The 22,144-nt window shown below is 43.3% G+C and overlaps 1 protein-coding gene and 1 pseudogene across 1 annotated transcript in view; one reads left to right on the top strand and one right to left on the bottom strand.

Moving 5' to 3' along the window:
- Nucleotides 1–19,918, bottom strand: part of LOC136429658 (gamma-aminobutyric acid receptor subunit beta-3-like) — a 61,028-nt gene extending 41,110 nt beyond the window's left edge. The window contains exon 1 of the mRNA XM_066419584.1: nt 19,655–19,918. Coding sequence (XP_066275681.1) covers nt 19,655–19,710 — 56 coding nt within the window. The 5' untranslated portion in view covers nt 19,711–19,918. The remainder of the gene's footprint in view (nt 1–19,654) is intronic.
- Nucleotides 4,404–4,500, top strand: LOC136431908 (U6 spliceosomal RNA; annotated as a pseudogene).
- Nucleotides 19,919–22,144: the final 2,226 nt, after the last annotated feature.

The following is a 22,144-nucleotide window of genomic DNA, read 5'->3' as shown; positions in this document are numbered from 1 at the left end:
ATAGATAGATAGATAGATAGATAGATAGATAGATAGATAGATAGATAGATAGATAGATAGATAGATAGATAGATAGATAGATAGATAGGTAAATAGATAGATAGATAGATAGATAGATAAATAGATAGATAGATAAATAGATAGATAGATAGATAGATAGATAGATAGATAGATAGATAGCTATATATAGATAGATAGATAGATAGATAGATAGATAGATAGATAGAGATAGATAGATAGATAGATAGATAGATAGATAGATAGATAGATAGATAGATAGATAGATATTAGATAGATAGATAGAACGTCTGACCAGACAAAGTGTTACCAGGCATGTACAAGAGTTGCTATCTTCTAGCTGCACTATAATTTTGATAGTCTTTATTGCATATTAATTCCTGCCCAGATGGGCTAAATGCAAAGATGACCACACGTGGTCTATAAGAAGCATAATGCAAAACATGAATTGATAAGCTGCTACATTCTAACATTGACAAACTAAAAGATAGACAAACTGTCGACTATTGCTTAAATAATATTGATCACCTAGTAGTTTCTTATCTCTTTTTGAAACATTTGGAAACATGACTAAATGACTATATGTTCTTTCTTACATGACATCAGAATATAAAAATGTCCTGCTTTGACATTTTTGTACATTTCTTGTCCAATCCTATTGTCTTTAAAAGCGATTGGTGCTCATCTTCATAAAAAGAACAATCGAGTAAAAAGTGGGTTTCATTTTCAACATATAATTCAACGGTTTCTGTTGGATCGGACTTTTGCCGACTGCATATGTCATTTTCGGCACATTTGGAAATTATAGACGGGATATACTCCTTATATACGCAAATACGACCTTCTACGATACATCCTGTTGAAATGCTTGTCCGTGCCAACCATATGTTTGCATACAGACTAATCATAGACAACGTCACAGCGGAGGTGTCAGATGGTAGCCCTACTGCTGTGCCTACACCTACAACCTCTTTACATGGCTTCAGGATTTAAAAAAAAAAGATACGTTACTTTCATATAAATCAGTGTGGAGGGGGTGAAATGCTGACATCCTTTGTTGACAACAATACTCAATTTGTTCTCAAACAGTTGATAAATGTCAAAATAGTGCAGCGGTGCAAAGATGACTTATACAAAATGCATAAATGGCCCTTTGGCCTTTTCCGCTATCTGGACTCACTGACCAAGACCCGGTGTGAATAGGTGCAGGTGATTGATAAGATGTCCTAAAACAGTGTTATCCCAATCGTCACCCGCTCCACATCTCCAGCCCGCTGGTTTGCTGCGTCGCGACCCAGACAGGGATAACAGATGGCGGACCACGTCGTTAGGACCGAAGTCCCGTGCTGGGATTTAACCTTACTCAATTATCCACGGCCCAGCAGACAGGGCAGGCTGCCGTGGAGTTAGAACGCCACCTTCGCGAGACCTTTCGATAAGTCTCTGGGGTCGGGTCAGCTCCAGGGGACTATGAGTAATGTTTATGTCAAACAGGAACTAGGGAAACACATACTTACAAACGTATACGCGTTTGTTAGATTGAAATCATTGTTTGGTACTGTAATTCTATGTTATCTGTATGTTGATTTTAATTCTGTTATTTACGCATTGTGTTTCTCTCTCATGGAATAGTAGTCGTGACTTCTGTAGACAGTTGAATGAGAGTTGTAACTCCTTTAGACTTCCATGAATTGATCCGTGAAGCTGCGTCTCAGCGCATTGCACTTAGCGCCAGGCAAACAATATAGTGTAGACAATTGAATTAGATGAAATCCGTTACCATTATACGTTTCCATGATCGCACTGGCGGCAATGTACGTAGGAGGATGGATTGTCGTTAATTTCAAATGCTCGAATTGTCATCTCCCTCTCTTTATCTCTCTCTCTATCTAGTCCCCCCTCTCTCTCTCTCTCTCTCTCTCTCTCTCTCTCTCTCTCTCTCTCTCTCTCTCTCTCTCTCTCTCTCTCTCTCTCTCGAATGCGAGCCAGTACAATCGGAAAGTCTATCTAACGTACAAGGCGTTGCATGTATTCCATCTGTGATGGACTGGCTACTCCCTCAAGTTAGACAGCGCGAACTTTGTTCATGTCAACTTAGACTCCACATATTACTCTTCATGATAGACGATGAATGTGCCAACGAATTTTCGTGGCAATTTCAATTTTCCTCCTAGTCTATATTTTTTCGGCTGCTTCACAACGGAACACTGCACAGTGACTTCCTGACCCGTGGCACATTGTTATCGAGGCCAGACATCGACCGGTATTTTTTAACATTCGCCAAAATGGAAAATAAAAAGTTTTATCGAAAAGTTTTATTAAAGAAAGCAATGTGAACCTGGATATCATAGGTCTGTATCTGCATCTGTATCTATATAGCCGGTATAACCGCCATTAGGCGTAACACACCAGCTTCGCAGGCACGCGGCGCGGCAGCAGCTGGTCATATTACACCGAACGGTCTGTTACACCTAGTCTTTGCATATCTGACTGCAACCGTTCTTTAAAGCTACTTATTGATGAAGCTCCTACAGTACTTGATGACAACGAGTTCCATTCTACTATGGTTCTCGGGAAATACGAATTTTTGAACACATCAATCCTTGGCTGATAACTCTGGTACTTAAAAGCATGACTATTTCTGGTCCTCTTCTGAGCTGGCATTAGATACTTATCATTCGGTACGTCCACAAGTTTATTAGTCATCTTGTACATCATGCAAAGTCTGGACATCTGTGTGACAGTGTGGCTGAAAAATTTGCTTTGTCAAGTGTTCTGTGATATTTCATGTGTGTCAAGACACCAGCAATAGCTGCCTGTGTCCGACGTGTATTGTACCGTTGCAATTCTAATATAATAAAATCAATCAAATCCTAATTTCAAAAATCCTCCGTCTGACATTTCATCCCCGAAATGTTCCTGAACCAGCATTTTCGCGTCAACTTACTTTGTGCTTGTTATGACAGATGTGGTGTTCCATGTTCAATGCCAAGGTCAGTAGATAATATTGTAATGCAGCGTGCCTGTTTCCATTGTAGCTAGCGTCTCTGCTCCTGATCCAAAAGGAATAGGAGACGACTATGTCTTGACTTGACCTATGAGACCTACATGCGACTGGAAATGGTCCAATGCCCACGGCCCAAACTTCGTCAAGCTGGTTCAAAACACCAGACGGTGTTTCCCTTCTACCTGAAATCTTTTATTCCTTTATTGGTTCATCATGTACATGCCAGGGTTGCCCAACTAGCCGGAGGCTGTTACTAAGGGCGAACCCATGTGTGGTCATGGGACTGTAGGTTTTGGACCATCGCACACCGGGGCATGCCCCTACTCTTTTTTGAAAGGTGTGTTGGGTTCTTTAACGTGCGCGGTGTGTGGCTCTCCCCAAACACGGTACACCCATTCAACGTCCTATCCGAGGGACTTCCCTAACCCTAGATGAGCTAGGTACTCATTCACACCTGAGTGAAGTGAGGAAAGTCGTGTTGAGTGCCTTTCCCAAGGGCACAACGTCGGGGCGCATGTTCAGACATGTCTGGGGGCAGCCCGGGTTCGAACTCGGGTACCCTTGTTTGACGGCCGAATATTCAATCCACTACGCCACACGACACCACACCTGAAATCTTTAAAAGCTACACGTAGCGTCTGCAGTATTCGTAACAGCCAGTTGAGACAGACAATAGATTTCTGTTAACTGATAGTAGATCGAGATGGATGGACCGCCAAGTTTTTCCTCTGCACTTCGTTCTGCTACATTAGACCAACAGTGTCAAGTTTAAAAGACATGGGCGTTCCGGGGGAAGATGCTCTGCTACAATAGCCTTACCTATTATCTGAAATTGCCTTTGGTCGACATGACATTGATCTCTGACTCAAAGAGTTTCAGAACTGTGAGTTAAACCGTGCTTTTCCTGGCACGACTTCAAAATAGTCCAGGATGTTGTTAAGCCTGACTAGGCGCCGCAATTTGTAACCCAGAAATCAATGAAGATGTTTTAGAAGATATATGATAATACGAGATTCAATTTGAAAAAAAAAAAATTGACAAACTGTAGAAAGTGTGAAATCAGAACTTGCAAGGATACATTTTTTGAAACAATTCGATCATCAGGCCTGCCACATAACTTTGATTTACAATATATGATGCCGATTTGAATTTTGAATGACCTAAATCTACAGGCCGATCCCGATGCAACATTCGTGAAGTTTTCAGACGTGTCCGTGCCATTTCTGCGTTCACAAGGATACAAACTCGTATATGAACATAACTTTTCCCTTTGTGTCATCGTTGTGTTCATAGACACTTCAACAAACTATACGTTGATGAAGGTTAGACATCCAGGTAGTAAGATACGCCAAAAAAGTTACTCAAGCAACTAGATAAATTTTGAAACAACAAAAAATATGGAACGTTTCACGATTAGCATGGCCCCTGCGCAAGACCAGGGTGACACGCAAATTCGTGAAGCGTTCCATATTTTTCGACTGTTTCAAAATTTTATCCAGTTGCTTGAGTAACTATTTTGTGTTTGCCAACTCACACATAGCAACCCAATACAATCGTTTCAACCTCCTCTTCCAATTCCATCGGTACAATGTATATCATTCGGCTCATTTTCCCAAATCACATTTTGCGCTCACCGCAATCCACTGAAACATATTACCTGCGGAGTGACATATTTCTCCATATCCCTCAATCGGTCGATCTAATGATATCTTTTGTGAGTAGTTTTTGCCGGGAATATAATTTAAGCCGTATCTCAATCATGTCATTAAAGCCGTCTAGCGCCTGATTAAGAGCTAAGTGGTAGATTGCATTGTACATTGAAAATAAATCTATGCCACTTTTGCTGTTACGAGTTGAATCAGCCAAGCCTATCTGGCAATAATGATACACTTTATCAGATACAAAATGGACATGATAAAGTATCCAAGTACCTAATGATACCTGCTATGAGCTTTGTATTTCTAGCTATGTCTGGTTGTCATGTCGGTTGACTTTCGTGCAGAGAGACAATCCTAGCACGTTGTCTTCGGCCAGTTAAGATAATGACAAAGTTTAGGACTACCTTTGACTAGGGACTTACCTAAGACAGGACGTGTAATGTACGTCCCGTGTTTAAGGTGAGCTACACCCCGAGGACGTAAAAGAACCCACCACACTTATCGAAAAGTTCAGGGGTCCATCCCGGTGTGAGTGGATCAAATCGTACAGTCTTGTCTGGGTTGACATCTTGAAAAGGTGATAGTCACCTGTTATGTCAATCCTTCCACAAATGTGGTAAACATCAATCAATCAATCAATAGAGACCTACGTTATGTCCTCCCTAGAGTCGTGCCCTGCCCCGGGCCTTGGTATGTAATATCCTTAAGATTCACCGACTTAAGCCTGCTGGTCGATAAGAAATCGATTGGGATGCGTCTTGAGTAGTCAACACAATGGAATGCAATCGGATTTTCTACCATGCTGATTGAATTAGCGCGCAGCTAAATGTGACTAAGGATGAACAATTTGCATTTAGCATATATTACAAGCCCTGTCGATGCAAGTGGTGTGCTACGTTTAACATGTCTAGCTTTCCCTTTGTTTAAATTAAAGTAGAACTACATTGTATATCGTGCAATTATTCAGCCATCGCTCCATCTCTGGGTACTCAAATGTGCAAAGATTTCCCATATGGCCACGTTTGCATTGATGTAGAAAGGACGAGATAACTCACATTGCACCATGTGTCATTCCGAACAAATCTTCAGTTTTTCTCATCTTAAATATTCAGTTTTTCTCCATCTGAAGCGATCATGGTCCCGACCCTCAAGATGAGGGTGGGGCTGGGTGAAGGTGAACTGACTGCGTGGAAATACGGGGTGAAGGTAGTCCAATAGTATTCTTTGGACTACCTTCACCCCGTATTTCCACGCAGTCAGTAGGGACAGTGTCTTGTTATTTACTGTCTAGGGCATATTATTGGAAGCTGGATCCCAACCCTTTCCGTCCACCGTCTTTATCTCCCCAACCGAAGACAGCTACCCATTTTTAAAACCTGTATGGAGTGGGGAAAGTACCATCCTAACGACTCGACAATTCTACGCCGTTATTAAAACACCTTGCTCCAACCTGGAATAGACGTCATGAAAAAGTTGTAGTCACGCACCGACTTATAATTACTTGATCAATCCTCTGCATGCACTATTGTATCTTTTAGCGGAGAATCGACCATACAGTTTTCCGCATGCTCAATCCAAATCCACCTGGTCTCACACTTATTAGTTTTTTACGGGCACCGGCGATTCCTTGCGGTTGCCTCATCATGGGGGTAACCCACGCTCTAATTGAATACTAGTCATCTATTTAAAAGTTTTTACTGAACTGAACTGAAACTTTGTGACAGTTTCGTACATTTCGATGCGTCTTCATCTCGTTCAAACGCATCGTCGTTATCAACCATTGCCACAACCAATATCCGCGTTAATCTGAAATGATGCAGTAGCTTACCGAGTTTATAGATATGTACTTGTAATATCCCAGCCGGTACCCTGCAATCTCCCATAAAGTGTAAAGTATCCCATCTCTGTTCAAATACTTAGTGTATATTTGCTTTAACTGTCTTACGAACAGTGAATTATGTTTAATTGAATGTGTGTTTGAAATCGTATGAAAGTTTGTATCGACTCTCCGCAGACTGATTTGTATGAGTAGTAAAATCCGACGTGTTGCAAGCCGCCATCTAATCTACGATGTCGCCATGCAGGCTTCATGCCTGGTCAGGAGTCGTATATCTAGCCTGGAATTGATCAAAGTAGAACCGTATTTCTTCGTGTACTATGTGTAAACCACAAGTAATAAAGTTTCCACACTCTACGGTGTCAACCAAAGAAAGCATGTACTTTCTACTTTCTTATAGCACAATTTCATGGTTAAGCGTGGAAAGATATCAGTGCACACTTGTCAACTGCAGCCTATTTGATTTGAAGGCAGCATTTACGGACGCTCCCATTAAATTAATGACGTTAAACTTATTTCTTTATGACATTCTAAATTAGAAGCTACCGAATCAAAGTGATAAACAGCTAACGAGAAGCGAGGAAATATTGGAAACATCCATTTCAACTGCAAATTGCAAAAAGAAATCAAATTAAGGAAAGGTGAAAATTGATAAAATGCAGGGCAATGACCGGCACTTAAGCATCTATATGGAAGGCTCTGGTTAATGTTATTACTGCCGACAGCATTTAGCTTAAGGGGGGGGGGGGTCCAGCCAGCCGTTTTCTCTATGTTGGAAATGAAAACCATTTTTGTACACGGTTGTTCTTTATATTAAGATGAGCGCTAATCGCTGTTTAAGAAAATAGAATTAGACAAGAAATGTACAAAGATGTCAAAGCAGGACTGATGTCATTAGAACGAACATATGATAGACAAAGTATGTAGTCATGTTTCCAAATGTTTCAAAAAGAGAGAAGAAAGTACTAGGTGATCAACATTGATTTAGCAATAGTCCATAGTTTGTCTGTTGTTAGTTTTTTCAACAATAGAATTTAGCATCTTATCAATTTTGCATTATGCTTCGTATAGACCACATGTGGTCATCTGCGCATTTAGCCAATTTGGGCAGGAATATGCAATAAGGACTATTTTATATAATATATGTCATTGACTTCTCTAGCTGTGATGTTTTACGTAATAAGTTATTCACATTTCTCAGATCAAGCACATCAGATTTTGAGAGTCTCAATGCTACAGACAGATTTGAATATATATGTAGATGCAACGACCCACACAATGCAAAAATAGGTCAATATATAAAAGACTGCTTTGTCATTAGAAAACAAATACCGAAATTAATTGTTAGCCCTATTCGTGTTGTATATCACATCAAAGGCTTATGCTAGCCTTTAGTCTTTTAGTAATTAGGATGCTAAGTTTCATTCTATACGTATTTTGTACTATCCATATGTTTAATAGTTATTGCCATACATTGTACCGTGTAGAATTGTCGTGCAATAAAGTTCTACATATATTCGAAGCTTAAAATTTGAATGTCTCTCCTTCCAACTCCGCCCGGAGAAAATAATTATCCTGACCATATCGTGATCCTTTCCGGATCCTCATTTGGGATTCACTTGGCAGAAAAAAAGAGGAAGAGGCCAAAAGCAGCCGAAGACGGGACATGGAAGAGGAGTGCAGGAAAATCTGAGGAACAAAGCCCGGAGGCGGGACCAATGGATCGTCATCGGCCTTTTCTTTGATAGGGGGGAATGTCCCAAGAAAAGACTGGACCATATCCTCAATGCTACATTATTTATCTGTCGGTTCGGCATGAACACGTTGATACATGATGAACAGCCAAAATTTGCTACCTGCAGAGAGAGGGGGGTCGTGTGCAAAATCAGAACAAAAACCTTATCTAGTAGTTGACACGTGTTGATTAAATACCTAGCAGCTTCATTTGATCATCCAACACTCCATCAATATAACCAAGATATCCCTGAGGTAAGTCCTCATCAGTAATGTATAGATTTCGCTTCACTAAGGGTTTGAATAAGGCGTGTTCTGAAATAAATCTTAGGAAACTCGATGAGCGGTTGTCAGACCTTTACGACCGGGAAGTGACATACTTCTAGCCTGAGACGGCGGTATAATGGCCGGACTAATCCCCCAAGCGTGTGCTGCCGAGGTCCCGGCTGTGAGTCCGGGGTCCAAGATTTACTGTACCCGTCAGTTTTTAAAATCGCCAGTCGTAAGGAGACGTTTTGATTAATCTTAGGCACGACATTGCATTCTTATCAACAAATAGACGGGATACCCTGTAAATTAACAGGGCCATAAATCATGCGAACGTTAATTAAGACCCGTAAGTCACTTGGGTATAGATAATACCTTGCAGCGCTTCAGTCTTGACAGTTTGCGAACAAAGTTGATTGCTTTCAAATATCAGAGGCCGGGCTGATTCACAGAACACGTTACCCTCCAGGCGATGATGTGAGGATGGGATTCCCTGTTGTGTCAAACAGCCTAGGCTGATAGCTGTTACTGTAAAGACGAATGTCGGTGGCTTTGCCGGGGCCACGCGTTTTTCAGCCTAACATGGTAAAATATGTCTTTCAACACGTCTAAATCAGTTGTGGTGGTTAGCATGATTTGTCACAGTTGGGAATCTCTCTTTGTTGGAAAATCAATACGCCGGAAACCGCGTTACCGTTGAGGAAACTAACGCCTCGTCAGGGCACGATGAAGTCCCTGCGTGGTCTGACGTATGGCCTGCTTCTGGTGAAGTTTTGAAGGAGAAGGGATGCATCACACAGAGAACTTCAAAGGATACTAGGAGACCCCTCCCACCCCTGCAATTTCTTCCTCCCACCTAGAGAGAAGCCTGACTATAATCTGAGGAACATGGAAACCCGACACACGTACAAACTCCCACTCAGTAAGACCAAAGGCACAGTGACTCGTTCGTTATGAGGACTCTGTGGGACCTTCAAAACCTCGTTTGAGGCTTTATTCGTCTGTCCTCGATCGTCCTAAGTAACTTTTTTAATGTATATAAGCGCATAGATATGAATATTGTAATGTGTTTTTTTTAAAATCTGGTCCACTGAAATGTTTTAACATACTTCTGTAAGAAATCTAATGTAATTCAGGTGTGTCGTCAGACATACCTGCAATGTTGATTTCAGAATAAAGATTGAATGATTGAAGGCCGCATTGGATGGTGGATCCCCGCATCATACTATTTCTTAGGCAGGGGGGCCGTGGAGGCAAATTTGCCTGCCTCAGTAGAAAACTCTAAGAGGAAAGCATCAAAGAATACGAAACTTAAAATTTCCCGATAACGAACAGGCTTTAGAATTAATCTGTTCAAATGTTTACATTGATCCGCCGAATAATTGTATTTCCCAGGGATATTTCTTCCACGCAAACAATATTGACCGCGCTTTTCTGAGCTTCCCTGCTACCAATATTTGCGCAAATCCACAGAATTTAGGATGTGACTCAATTCGGACTGATAATGGCAAGATTTGGCTGCAACATTCAAACCTTAATAACATTCTAGTCTGATTGAGCCTAGGTCGTAACGTCGTGAGTTTGAATCTATATCTACATATGGCAGCATAAATTGCTTGTATAAAACGGAAACGAAAACCAACAGTGATACTCTCAACAAACTCACCTGGAATTTCTAGTTACACAAACACTCGACGAAAACAGCCTTCAGCTCATCTCGCTAATTCTAAGCCATAAAGATATATCAATCACACGTTGGTTATAAAATGATGGCAAGGTCCACTGCTGAGAAACGAACGTGTTCAACCCGCCAGAACATCTCTGAGGTTCATTTTTCTGAGAACTCGTGGACGCTCTGTTTCCCCTGAATATCTTTAAACCGACACCGTTAAACCTCAAAGGACGTCCTGCCGGAGGCCGGGCCCGCGGCGAGAATCCCGGTCGAACCGCTGGGTCACGATTGGTTACTGCTGATGAGTATGGACAACTTTAGTATACTTATTCAGATCCTTTTGGAGTAGCAGCCCTTAACAAAAATGATTGATTAAGTGTCACCATAACGTAGATATGTATCCCAGCATTGCAGCATCGAGCCTTAACAAACAAGATTGATGGAATATGACTATATATAACGCCGATATGTGTCCCAGCATTGCAACCTCGAGCCTTAACAAACATGATTAAGTATGACCATAACGTTGATTTGTGTCCAACCATTGCATACTCGGGTAAGTAGATAACGATTTTAAGGCCAATATGCTTGATATCAGCGAGGGAAATCATCCTTGGGGCAGATTTAAGGCCCCGCTGTGGTTCAGGTTTGATAGATTCAGCACGAACGTGCGTTACCCGCCGCAGCTGCGTCATCAAAGGCAGTTCTATTCCCAAAGCCGCCGTGTCCTTGGCGTTAAACCTTTAGAATAGCACTGAACTTGACCCGAAAGGTCTAGATGATCCGTCTTGAGTGTTTAAAAAGGCCTTCTAAGTTCCCGGAAGACGCGGCAATGTTAGGGCATCACCAAAGGTCCAGTCCTTCGAGTGCATGTAAACCTCCTACAGCAGCGGCCGTGGCTGACAGACTATAATTCTCAGTTTGTCACAGATCTTAAGGTATACATAAGACAGCGCCACACATAAAGCTTCGACAAAATACCCCTAAAGCGTCCACAAAGCGGCCATTCGGTCACTCATGTGTCCATCCTTGCGTCGTTAGTGACAGCAGACCCTTACTGGGCATGTCCACTGGGAGATCGGTTCTGTAATAAAGGCTCATGATAATGGTTTATTCTGTCGAACTTTACATTGGGACGAATGGCTTCATACTCTTTAGCGAAGTCTGTAAGGCCATGACAGGTACGAGAACATGGATTAATGTTGGACCTAGAAGTTTGTTGCTTGCTTGATGCACATGCATGTTCCCTAGGAATAAGCATATCAATATTGATTAAACGAACCTTTGAATGACCAGACTGAGTACATTGAAAATTTCAATATGCTTCTATTCATTTGGTCATCTCATCTTCTTCAGTGGGCCGATGCCTATGATTAAAAAGACTTGCATGAGTGTGGTGGACTTCTCTTCAACAACGACGGTTGGTTGTGCTGCATTTAGCACCCTTTAGTGCTGCCATGTACTAAGATTGTACCATCAATCAATAAACAAATGTCATCACATATATTACGATGCCCTGTTAGTACACATTCATTCTCTGTGTTTTTCATGATAACTATCTGCCAAATGCTATGAGGAATATAAAAGAATTAAAACTTTTCTGCGCCAAAGTCGTGCGCCACCCTCGAAGCAATAACCCCGCGGAATGTCCGAGTGGGCGATGACAAATGCACAATCACAGCAGCTCATCAGACCCTGGCCGGACACACCGCTGGACGCGACGAGCTTACTTCCTGCTTCCGTCTGCAGATAAGAGCGCTGCCGGTGGGAAGTCTCCTGGCTTTGCCTAACCTCACAGCGATCCACTTGAACTACCGCGGAAAAGTTTTGGAAGAACATCAGCTCAATCTACCCACCCTCGTTATTCACGCACTTGTTGACGACCTCTCTCTGGTGCGTTGCCGGCTGTACTGATACGTTCCAGCAGAATCTGCTCGGTAATTTGTCAGTCTCAGGCGCACAGTACGCGGTTAGTTGATGAGAAGGCGAGGAGATGGCCGCATGTACAGTGTTTGTATCACGTCGGGATGCTATTTTTCTGCAAATCATTTTCGGCCTGCATCTTAAATTTGTCGGGTGCGATTTGAGTTAGGAATGTTTCGATCAGGGTAGGACAGTCACGCAGAGCATGTAAGTGGCTCTTATATTATAAGCTTTCTTTTGTGGTGAAATCTATCCATCCATCCATCCATCCATCCTTCCATCCATCCAACAATCATTCCTTCCATCCATCCATCTATATTTTTATCCATCTCGATCTCTGATGCTGTAACGAACATGTGACTCCCTTTGACGTCCAGGACACTTTGGAGGCCTAACCTAAATGTTCGAGCCGCTGATCTGAGTGTGGGCGGTGAGGAAGGAGTGTTTACTATGGATGGACCGGGTGGGCGTCCTAAAACGGAAAAGATTTATGACTGGTTGAAAGTCCCGAGGCCTCCGTCCTCACACCGCTACCGCTTGGGACCTGGCGCTCGAGACTACAAGGCCATGAAGGCAGGGGTTGGGACTTTTACCGTCTGGGTGGTTTATCTGCACTTAAGGCATTAAGGAGAATAACTTTCTTAGTCTTAGCGACCATTGATCTCCAAGCTTTCAAAATGTGATGCAACCAACCTTTAACGTTACAGAATTTGTAACGATGATACGCATAATAAGAGCGGTTTGGAGAAAAATTCCGAGGCCGCGTATGTTTCGTATTTCTTCAAAGACAGATGCGTCATTCTAAGGGCCACTTAACTTCAAAGGCTGACTTCTTTTATGTAGTCAACTCTGGTAATAAACACAGCCGATGTCTCACTCTAACGACAAGCTACGAGACTGTTCGGTACGGATCATGATTGGGAATCACGCTTGACGACAGAAACTCTTAAACCTTTTGATCTAGGATTTGACAAGGAATTGCGGTTGTTGACTTCCTGCATTTTGGAATCCGTTTGATCAGGACGAGAAAAGATTGCCACTGTTGAACTGCAACATGAGAGACATTCCGTTCCCGGGAATAGACGGCTGTGTATCCTTTTGATCCCTGTAATAAGCTGTAGAACGTAAAGACTCCCCACACAAACGAACCGAGATTACCCCCACACCAGTTATTGTGCACTTACACTAAATGGCTCCCCTTAAAGCCGCATTAAACCAAACTAGCGACAGCTCCTGCATAAACAAGATTGACCTATGATACCAGATTAGGTTTGCTTCTCGCAATAAAAATCAGCAATTGCAATTAGGTATGACCTTTCATGTCACCAGAGTGAGTTTACGAGCCAACAGGTTTCATCTGACGGAATACTCAGCTTACAGCCGGAAGACCTGACATATACACCCTCGTAGACAGGTAAGAACATTGACGTGCAACAGGCTGTAGCTCCCATAGACAAAGCCAAATAGTGGGGATCTGTTCCGTTTAAGTTTATAGGTCGGTGCCGCGTGTTGTAAAATGTGTTATCGAAGAGCATCCCGTGTCTACTTGGCATAATTACGAGGACGCCAACGCTATGATTACGACAGCTTTTAAATTAGTTAATTTTTCCTGTGGAGCGAACTTTTTGCAGCAGCAGCTTGTCGATGAAGATGCCACCGTTAACATGTCTTTTGAACCTTTTGATCTTTGGCTCCTATATGTCTTTCAGAGGTTGCCTTGCAGGTCTCCGTACGTACCGATGTTTTGTTTGGCTCTATTCCGTATTTCAGCATATAAGATGCGGCCTTGGTACGGGATGGGATAATGTCGGCCTATTGTCGGACTGTAGAAACTAGACTGATTTTGGTTCAACCGGCTCCATCCAAGCCACCTAATGACGTCGGACTGGGACCGAGAACTTAATTTTTGGGTTCAGTGCCAATTGTGGGAACCAGTAACTATTTCCTCGGGGACTACCCATTACAGGGCCTAGGGAAATGCGCTCCAAGCTCGCTACATGCCCCCGCCACTAAACGGAAATTATCTCTCCCTTGACGGGTGATATTTGATCATGATTTAGACATTGGCAGCCTCTGAGGGGCAAAATTTGGCCTGCCGGAAAACAACTGCTTCCTTCTGCCGGAAATATGGCGGGGGAGGGTGAATACAGCGTGTAGAATGGCCTGCCTACCTTATGGGGCTATCCAATCTTCCAAACACCGAACTCATTCCGCAGCTGACACTGTCAGGTTTCGGTAGAAGTATACGTAACGACACACGCCTAAAAGTTCTGACAAGGTCAAGTACGGAAAAGTTCCCCCAATCACGTCTGACGAACAATCGCAAACTTTACAAACAATTAATCGGTAAACACCCAAGCAGATTTTCCCGCCATGCAATTCTGGACCTAAATAAGCCATGATGTATTTGACGTTCAGCCTAAACTTTTTTTAAAAGTTCTTTCGGTTTTGTTTTCTCTCTTTCACAAGTTCTACATCGTTCGTTGCGATATATACGTATATGCATAAAAAAACTTCCATTTGATTGAACTATTGGGAAGTTAAACGAAATCCTCTGGATTTGCCCATACATATTACTCTCCAAGCAGAGGAGTGGGAACGGCAGGTTTTTGACTTGTTTTTAGGCGTTTTTGTCGGGCTATCTACTTTGTCATGGTATCTTTGTCTCTTTAATCACGTTTTGTGGGTTAAAGAGACAAAGATACCATGACAAAGTAGATAGCCCGACAAAAACGCCTAAAAACACGTCAAAAACCTGCCGGACCCACTCCTCTGCTTGGAGAGTACATACATATCCTTGGTAACCTCTTTTTCTATCTCTGACAATCATCCCACTGAAACCCACAATTGAATATATCCAACAAAATCTTCTCGAACACAACTGCCACCGATAGGGTTAGCAGCGTTTGTCCTGTCGGTGGCGGGCGGTGGATCTTACCGCCGATGTCACATCAGACAGGCAGGTTCCCCACGGAGCACGTGCACACTGCACGAAATGGCCTCGGATCCTGACGTATCCTGACGTATCCTGACGTATCCTAACGTATCCTGACATATCCTGACGTATCCTGACGTATCCTGACGTGATCCGGAACCTAAGATCCGGAAGAATCCGAACGGATCCGGGGCCGTATATTTCTCGGTAGGCTGATGGGCATCCATACAATTGGGACTCAAGCTACCAGTTGTGTAAGTACGTACTTACACAAGTTGTGTAAGTGGTACCTTGAGTCCCAATATTTGTACGCGCATTAGCCTGCCGAGAAATATGCGGCCCCGGAACCGTTCGGATTCTTCCGGATCTTAGGTCCCAAATCACGTCAGGATACGTCAGGATACGTCAGGATACGTCAGGATACGTCAGGATACGTCAGGATCCTAGGCCATTTCGTGCAATGGCAGTTCGGTGCATTTGTGAGGAATGACAATCAACTGCCGATCCAGACAAACTCAATACAAACGAAATGTCTTGGCTAACAGTTTGAGAGTACCTTGTTAACCACGGTTAGTACATAAAAACGTTTTAATTTGTCCCTACAGGTTTTCAGCTCCTTCCATTCAGCACAGCTGTATTGAAATTGCTCTGAAAGGCGTCGTTGTTCAAGATCATCCATTTTTTGGAACAGCGTTTTCTGTAACAGGTCATGATGCTGCAATAGATGAAGAGAACTGTGTTGTTGAATCTCCAGTGTCGTTTTAAGAACGAGGATTGTGCAGCATTCATTATTCCGTCATCTGTGGAAGCATCTGAAGATACGCTCAGGCGGGTCTCTCTGATGTAAAAGGCGTCATTTCGATGCGACTCCCCGCACGCGATGTGTGTTGAGCGTCCTTTCATCTGATAGTCGCTGCACGTCTCCAGCTGTTTAAGTTGTTCTTAGATCTGTAATAACCTACACTGGCATACTCTACAGAATTTTCCACAGTTCTCCTAAACACTCACAGGAAATCTCGACAGTCGAACCTCGCATGACCCGCATGTAATTCACGTTCATTTCACGTTACGCGCTTTTAGCTTTTAGTGAGGTCCATTTGTGCAAACGTATCTTACAAAATCTACCATATAATGATTTCATTACGAACGGAGTTTTCGGCTGAGCGCACATTTGGGCACTATCTGGATTAAAAGAGCTGCTTCGTAAATTCCTTACAATACGAACCCTGGTGATTTGTGTAGGAAGCTGCATCCATGTATATCAACACGACAACTTTATACATAAGTCAGGAGAATAGAGAGGGGAAAAACGCAGACTGGCCATTGCATTGCATGTTGATCTAAACTAAGCTTGTTTGTATATAATCCAGTAAATACCGAACTTCACCTCAAGTAATACTTTATTCATTCATTTAATATCATAACGCAATTAAGAAGCATCTTCTAGTGCAAGTTTTCGGTCATCGATCTAAAATTAAAATGTTCAAAACTGGTTATTTGTTCGATTTATTGTTAATACATTACTCGTGCTCAAAAATCGAAGACATCCTTAATTGGACGCTTCAAGCATCAGCATGAAGTCGGCATGATAATACCAACTGATTTATATACACACAGATTTTCTACATGCACGCTAAAATAAGAGTCTTCAAGTGGACCTCAACACTCATGCTAACCGCCGCATTTATGACAAGAGGTGTGCATTGCGGAAAGAATGTGATCACGTTCAACCCGAGCCGGGATTGCGACACTGTAATGCGGAGACCACACGATCGAACTATGCGTAGTAGCAGGGTCTAGGGCTTTCTACTCTGTCTATTACAAGTCTGTCTCTGTCGTGCTATTACAACTATCGGCAGCTTCGTGGAGTGCTGCTTCTTGTTTGATTAATATGAATAACGCTTTGGCTTCCATGGAATACGGGAGCTAAAGTTTCCAAAACTTGCATCCCATTTACCAAGTATGTCATCAATTGTAAAATTCTGCAGGGAGCGCTGAGAGAGAGAGAGAGACAGAGATGCCTTGTACAGCCAAGGATTGATGTGTTCAAAAATTCGTATTTTCCGAGAACTATGATAGTAGAATGGAACTCGTTGTTACCAAGTACGATAGGAGCATCTTCACTAAGTAGCTTTAAAGAACGGTTGCAGTCAGATATGCAAAGACTAGGTGTATGTAATAAAACCAGCTGCTGCCACGCCGCGTGCCTGCGAAGCTTGTGTTTTACGCCTAATGGCGGCTGTACCGGCTGTATAGATACAAGGAAAAAAGCCTCCACTGTTTTTGAAAAGACTTCAGCAAACTTCCATGATAGGTAGGGCATCCCATTTATTCCCTGTTCTTTTGAGGTACTCTAGCGGCACCATTGACGTCACTCACGGCATTCACATCCAGTTAATCATGAGGACATTTTTGAAGGAGTGGGATAGACGCAGCTGTCTTAAGTGTAGCTGAAGGCCCTTTTACTGTGGGATTTTAATCAAACCATAGAAAATTGGTGAGCCATTTCTCCTTGTTACTTTCCATTCACCCTTGGCGGACTATACTGTTCTTGAAATATCTGGGTGTAACTGTGAAAACACTTACATCTTAATTAATTGTAACACTTCAAATACCACGCATACTTCACTGAATAAGATACCGTAAATGCATTTACAGTACGTGCGTACACTCCGGCGTTCAGACGCATACAATTGTCTTGATACACGTAACATGGGAATTATCGTAACAAGAATGGGTGGTACTTAGGGGTGGGTACCGGTACATAAAATTCAGGTCCGGTCCAGGTCCAGGTCCAGAGGGTCAGGTCCAGGTCCGGACCTGTACCTGTACCTGATTATAGAAGTGTCGCAGTACATCATATTTTGGAGAGCGAGACACACGTAAAAGTCTCCAAATAAACGTCATGTCTGGAACGATATAATTTCTTAGGTTTGCACTTTGTCTCAAAATTATAACTATGCTCTCCACGCCGTCTGTTTACTCATCCTTTAAGTGTTTCTAGATATGATTCACAGCTAACGTCTTCGATTCGTTAAATCTGTTGTTTTGTATTTTCTTAGACCAGTTATGTGGCCGCCAACTTGTAGCCTGATACTATGAATTTTCTAATCGGTCCATAGGCCGGTCCACTGATTTTTGACGGACCGTTTTTTTTGGACCGGTCCATTAAGAAATACCGGTTTTGTACCGGTACACGGTACCGGTACCCACCCCTAGTGGTACTGTTTGGAGTTGGGCGCGGAATGATGATTATGAAACCAATACGACATCACTTATATATCATAAGTGCAGGCACATTTTTCTCTTTGCACGTATATTAGTAATGGGTCGGACTAGGATGTCGTCATGCGGCGGAGGGTAATAAGAAAGGGCATAGACATCATCAAAGGCAAATTGGCATCGATGGAAAGAAAAGAAAAATCAAGTAAAGCGTCGGCAATTTTCTACAACGTCTCCAGAAACTGTCCCTGGTCGGAGGCTAATATAGACATTCAACATTGAGGTTATCACCGATTACAACCCAGGCTTTATCTAAACCGACTGAACCAAATATGAACAGTCTAAACTCTGATTTTGTTTTCCAATGCTATTTTCAAAAGCGAAGCTTACCAGCCTGCGTCTTATAGAAACTATAGGACAACGAAATTTCTGTAATGCTTCATTTTGTTCCGTGAGACTTTCGAGCAGCACATGACAAAAAATGTTACATCTCCGTATATCTGAGATCGCAACCGATCGCTATCTGTGTCGTCGCTAATGCCGAAATTACCGCCCCCGGCCAAGACTTATATTGAGCTGAATCTCACAATTGGAAAGATTAACACCTTTTTTTATTAAGTCATGGATTTCTAAAATCAATATAAACGGACCTATCTAACGTGGCATCACACGGACAGACGCAGAGTTATCAAACGAGCAGCAGCGGGCTTCTCGTCGGCTCGTAAGAAAAATATTCTTGATAAGCAGATACCTGCGCAAAATCAATCATCAAAATTAGTTATCATCTGTTAGCCTGTTATACAAACCTATTATGACGAATGCAGGACACTTTTATATACCTGATGTCATGTAAGAACGAACATATAATAGGCAAAGTATGTAGTCATGTTTTGAAATGTTTCAAGAAGAGAGAAGAAACTACTAGGTGATCAACGTCAGTTTTCAATGTTCAATTCATATGCTTCTTCTAGACCATGTGTGGTCATCTGTACATTTAGCCCATCTGGGCAGGCATATGCAATAAAGACTGTTATTATTATAGCTGCCTAGTCGCTTCGCTTTTTACGTAAGATGATCGAAGACGAGTCTCGGCAGTTATTAGATTTGGATACCGGGCTTCCATATTTGGGTCTAAGCGCCGATGCATGCATAGTGGCTTAGGACATCTTCGACCAAGAACAAGAAATGCCATGATCCAACAGGGCAGAAGGAACGGTACAGAGAGAGCTGCGGGCTCTTCGCTATCTGCATAAGACTCGGCAGCTAGTATGGGCTTGGATACAAGAATATCATTAAGTGCTGATTGCACCGTTGCTGTAGACCTCTCTCTCCAGGATGTTCTATTGGTAAATAACCAAGAACAAGAAATGTCGTTACCCACCAGGACAGAAGGGACGTGATGACGACAGCCGCGGCTAGCGTCCTGCCGTGGTCCATTGCTGTGCGGGTTTGTGCGTGCTCCTACAGGCTGAACCTCAGGACCTACAGGAAGCCGGTCTGCGATGTCTCCCGTTGACGTGCTGAAGACAGGTCCCCACCGCTGGTGTGAGCGAGCGGCCCGAGCGCCAGATCTTTTGGTACAGACCCATGGCTACTCGTCAGTCGGCGATGACGTAGTAGGTGACGTTGACCAATGGCTGCACGCATGGAAAGTTTTGCGTCAGGTGGTCCAGCGTGTTTGGTTAGCTGCCACTGCACCACCCAATCCCCGACACTGGGATGCTGACAAGTGGGACGTATTTGAATAGCCTCATCATCATCAGACTCGCGGTGGTTTATGAAACCACCTCACACCTTAGTTAAACGTACCTTTGAAGCCACTTAGATCTTTGCGGCCGCTAGGAGTGCCTTACTAAATACTGCAAATAAAGACCGCTCCGTGTCGACAACTCAACACTGAGTGATATTTAAAGGTCATCAGGATCTATACCACAAAATCCTGCATACTTAAGAATGTGATTTTTGATAGTCTTTAGGACCATGGTCGCATAAGTACGAGATTGAAAGGTTACGAGTTCGATTTCTTGCATTTCACTCTGGTACAAAATGGGTACCTGACTTCGGTTGGGGAGGCTATAGGCGGTGGAAAGAGAGGGACGGACTCTGCCTTCTAATACCATGCCTTAGACACAGTAGAAAACAACCCACTGCCCCTCTGCCTCAATAAAAGGCTAACGGACTCAGGAAAAAACGCTATGGGGCTTTAACCGTTTTTTTGAGACCAGGTATCACATGCTATGCTTCATTGCTCCACTGCTTACTGTGTGCTAATACGTCGTGCATGTTTCTTTGTCACGGCTGTTAGCAGAATAGCATCATCTGATAAAGCTAGCATCAAATCTGCATCACGGTCCATTCCTCATAAATCGTCCCATTGTGCTAGGCTGATGAGGCGCCGCATTGACGCCGTCTGTTCGGTGTCGTCCGCTGCGCGTCAAACGAGCCGTGCAGACCGCGGCCGTGCCGCCAGCGCTTCGCCTCCGTGATCCCCTAACACACCGAGGAGTAGCCTGGAAACCATACCCTCGGTGGCTCCCCGATATCTCTACGGCGCTCGGAGTGACCCCCGCCCGCCCAGACAGCTAAGCCCGCTCGGGGTGTTGTTTTACGGACTTGGATTAAATTACCTCGCCACTCACGTCTAGGGCGGCGGCGAAAGTAGAGTGGCAGCGGAAGTAGGGTGGTAGCCGAAGTAGACAGGCTATCAGAAACGATTCAATAAAGCAGACTGGGCCCGGTAAAACACCCCTAAGCCGACCCCTAGAGACTGGGACCAGGCTAACCGAGGATCCGTGCAGACCGTAGCCGTGCCGTCAGCGCTTCTCCTCCGAGATCTCCTAACACCGCGGAGCCGCGTGAAAGGGCACGGAGTTAATCAGGGCATTCCCGTTCCGCGTGTCGAGCGGAGTTAATCTGCCGTAACTGACTGGTGGCTTATCTTCATTAGTGTTGTCATCGTAATTAGACTGAGACAAATAAGAGAGATGAAACGCGATCATCTGTCTGCTTCATTTGTTCCATCAGCAAAATCGCTAATTACGACTTTGAACGTGGAAGCAATAGGGCACAGACAACAGGCATATACTTGACACCCATATCTAAACATGAGTTGTGTACATGATATAAGAAATACGCGGGTTAGTCATCCTTAGAAGCAGTCTAAAGAGCTTTTAAATGGAAGTTCAACATAATCGATCAACATCCCTGAATCCTTGACCTAACAACCTATCATCAATGAAGCCAGTTCTTATTCAGCGTTCAGGGTCAATGCCCCGAGGGTAGGTCGTTACCAGAACCATCCATTACGAAGGAATTCCTTTTCCACATTCTAAACATTGCACAATGAGCACACATCTGTGATTGCGTAAATGTTTTAAGCAGAGAAGCGTAATGCTGAGCAAACAATTATCTGAAACAACTACTTTAGGCATCTTAACAATCATATACATGTATGCCCTATTAGTTATTTGATGTATAATTCATTAGGTGATAAGCAACCACAACATCAAAAGCAGTCCGACGTTTGCTAATTTAAAACAAAGGAGCGACCCGCGGTGCCCCAGTTGGCAATGGCTTGGTCGATACCACCGGCTTTAGAGGTCGGGCTCTGGGAATTTAGCTGGTAAGTCTTAGGAATAGGTTCCGTTATTCATTGCTAGGCCGGCTTGGTGAGTTACTGTGCTGCAGTACAAGGTGACATTCCTCGTTAGTTGGTCAAAGTCCTCCCACGCCACTTGGTGGAGCATATAGCGGCGCCCATCTCCGATTCGCAGCCCTAGGGCCACACAGCTTTGTGCAAGTCACTACAGCAGGGGGCTAATTCGCGGGTAGTGATGTGTGTGTGTCGATACTCTTTCTCAGATGCTAAATG

The sequence above is a fragment of the Branchiostoma lanceolatum genome, chromosome 3 (assembly GCF_035083965.1).
Source record: "Branchiostoma lanceolatum isolate klBraLanc5 chromosome 3, klBraLanc5.hap2, whole genome shotgun sequence".
Taxonomy (NCBI): Eukaryota; Metazoa; Chordata; class Leptocardii; order Amphioxiformes; family Branchiostomatidae; genus Branchiostoma; species Branchiostoma lanceolatum.
Note: the sequence above shows the minus strand (reverse complement) of the source record. Positions and strands in the feature narration are given on the sequence as shown.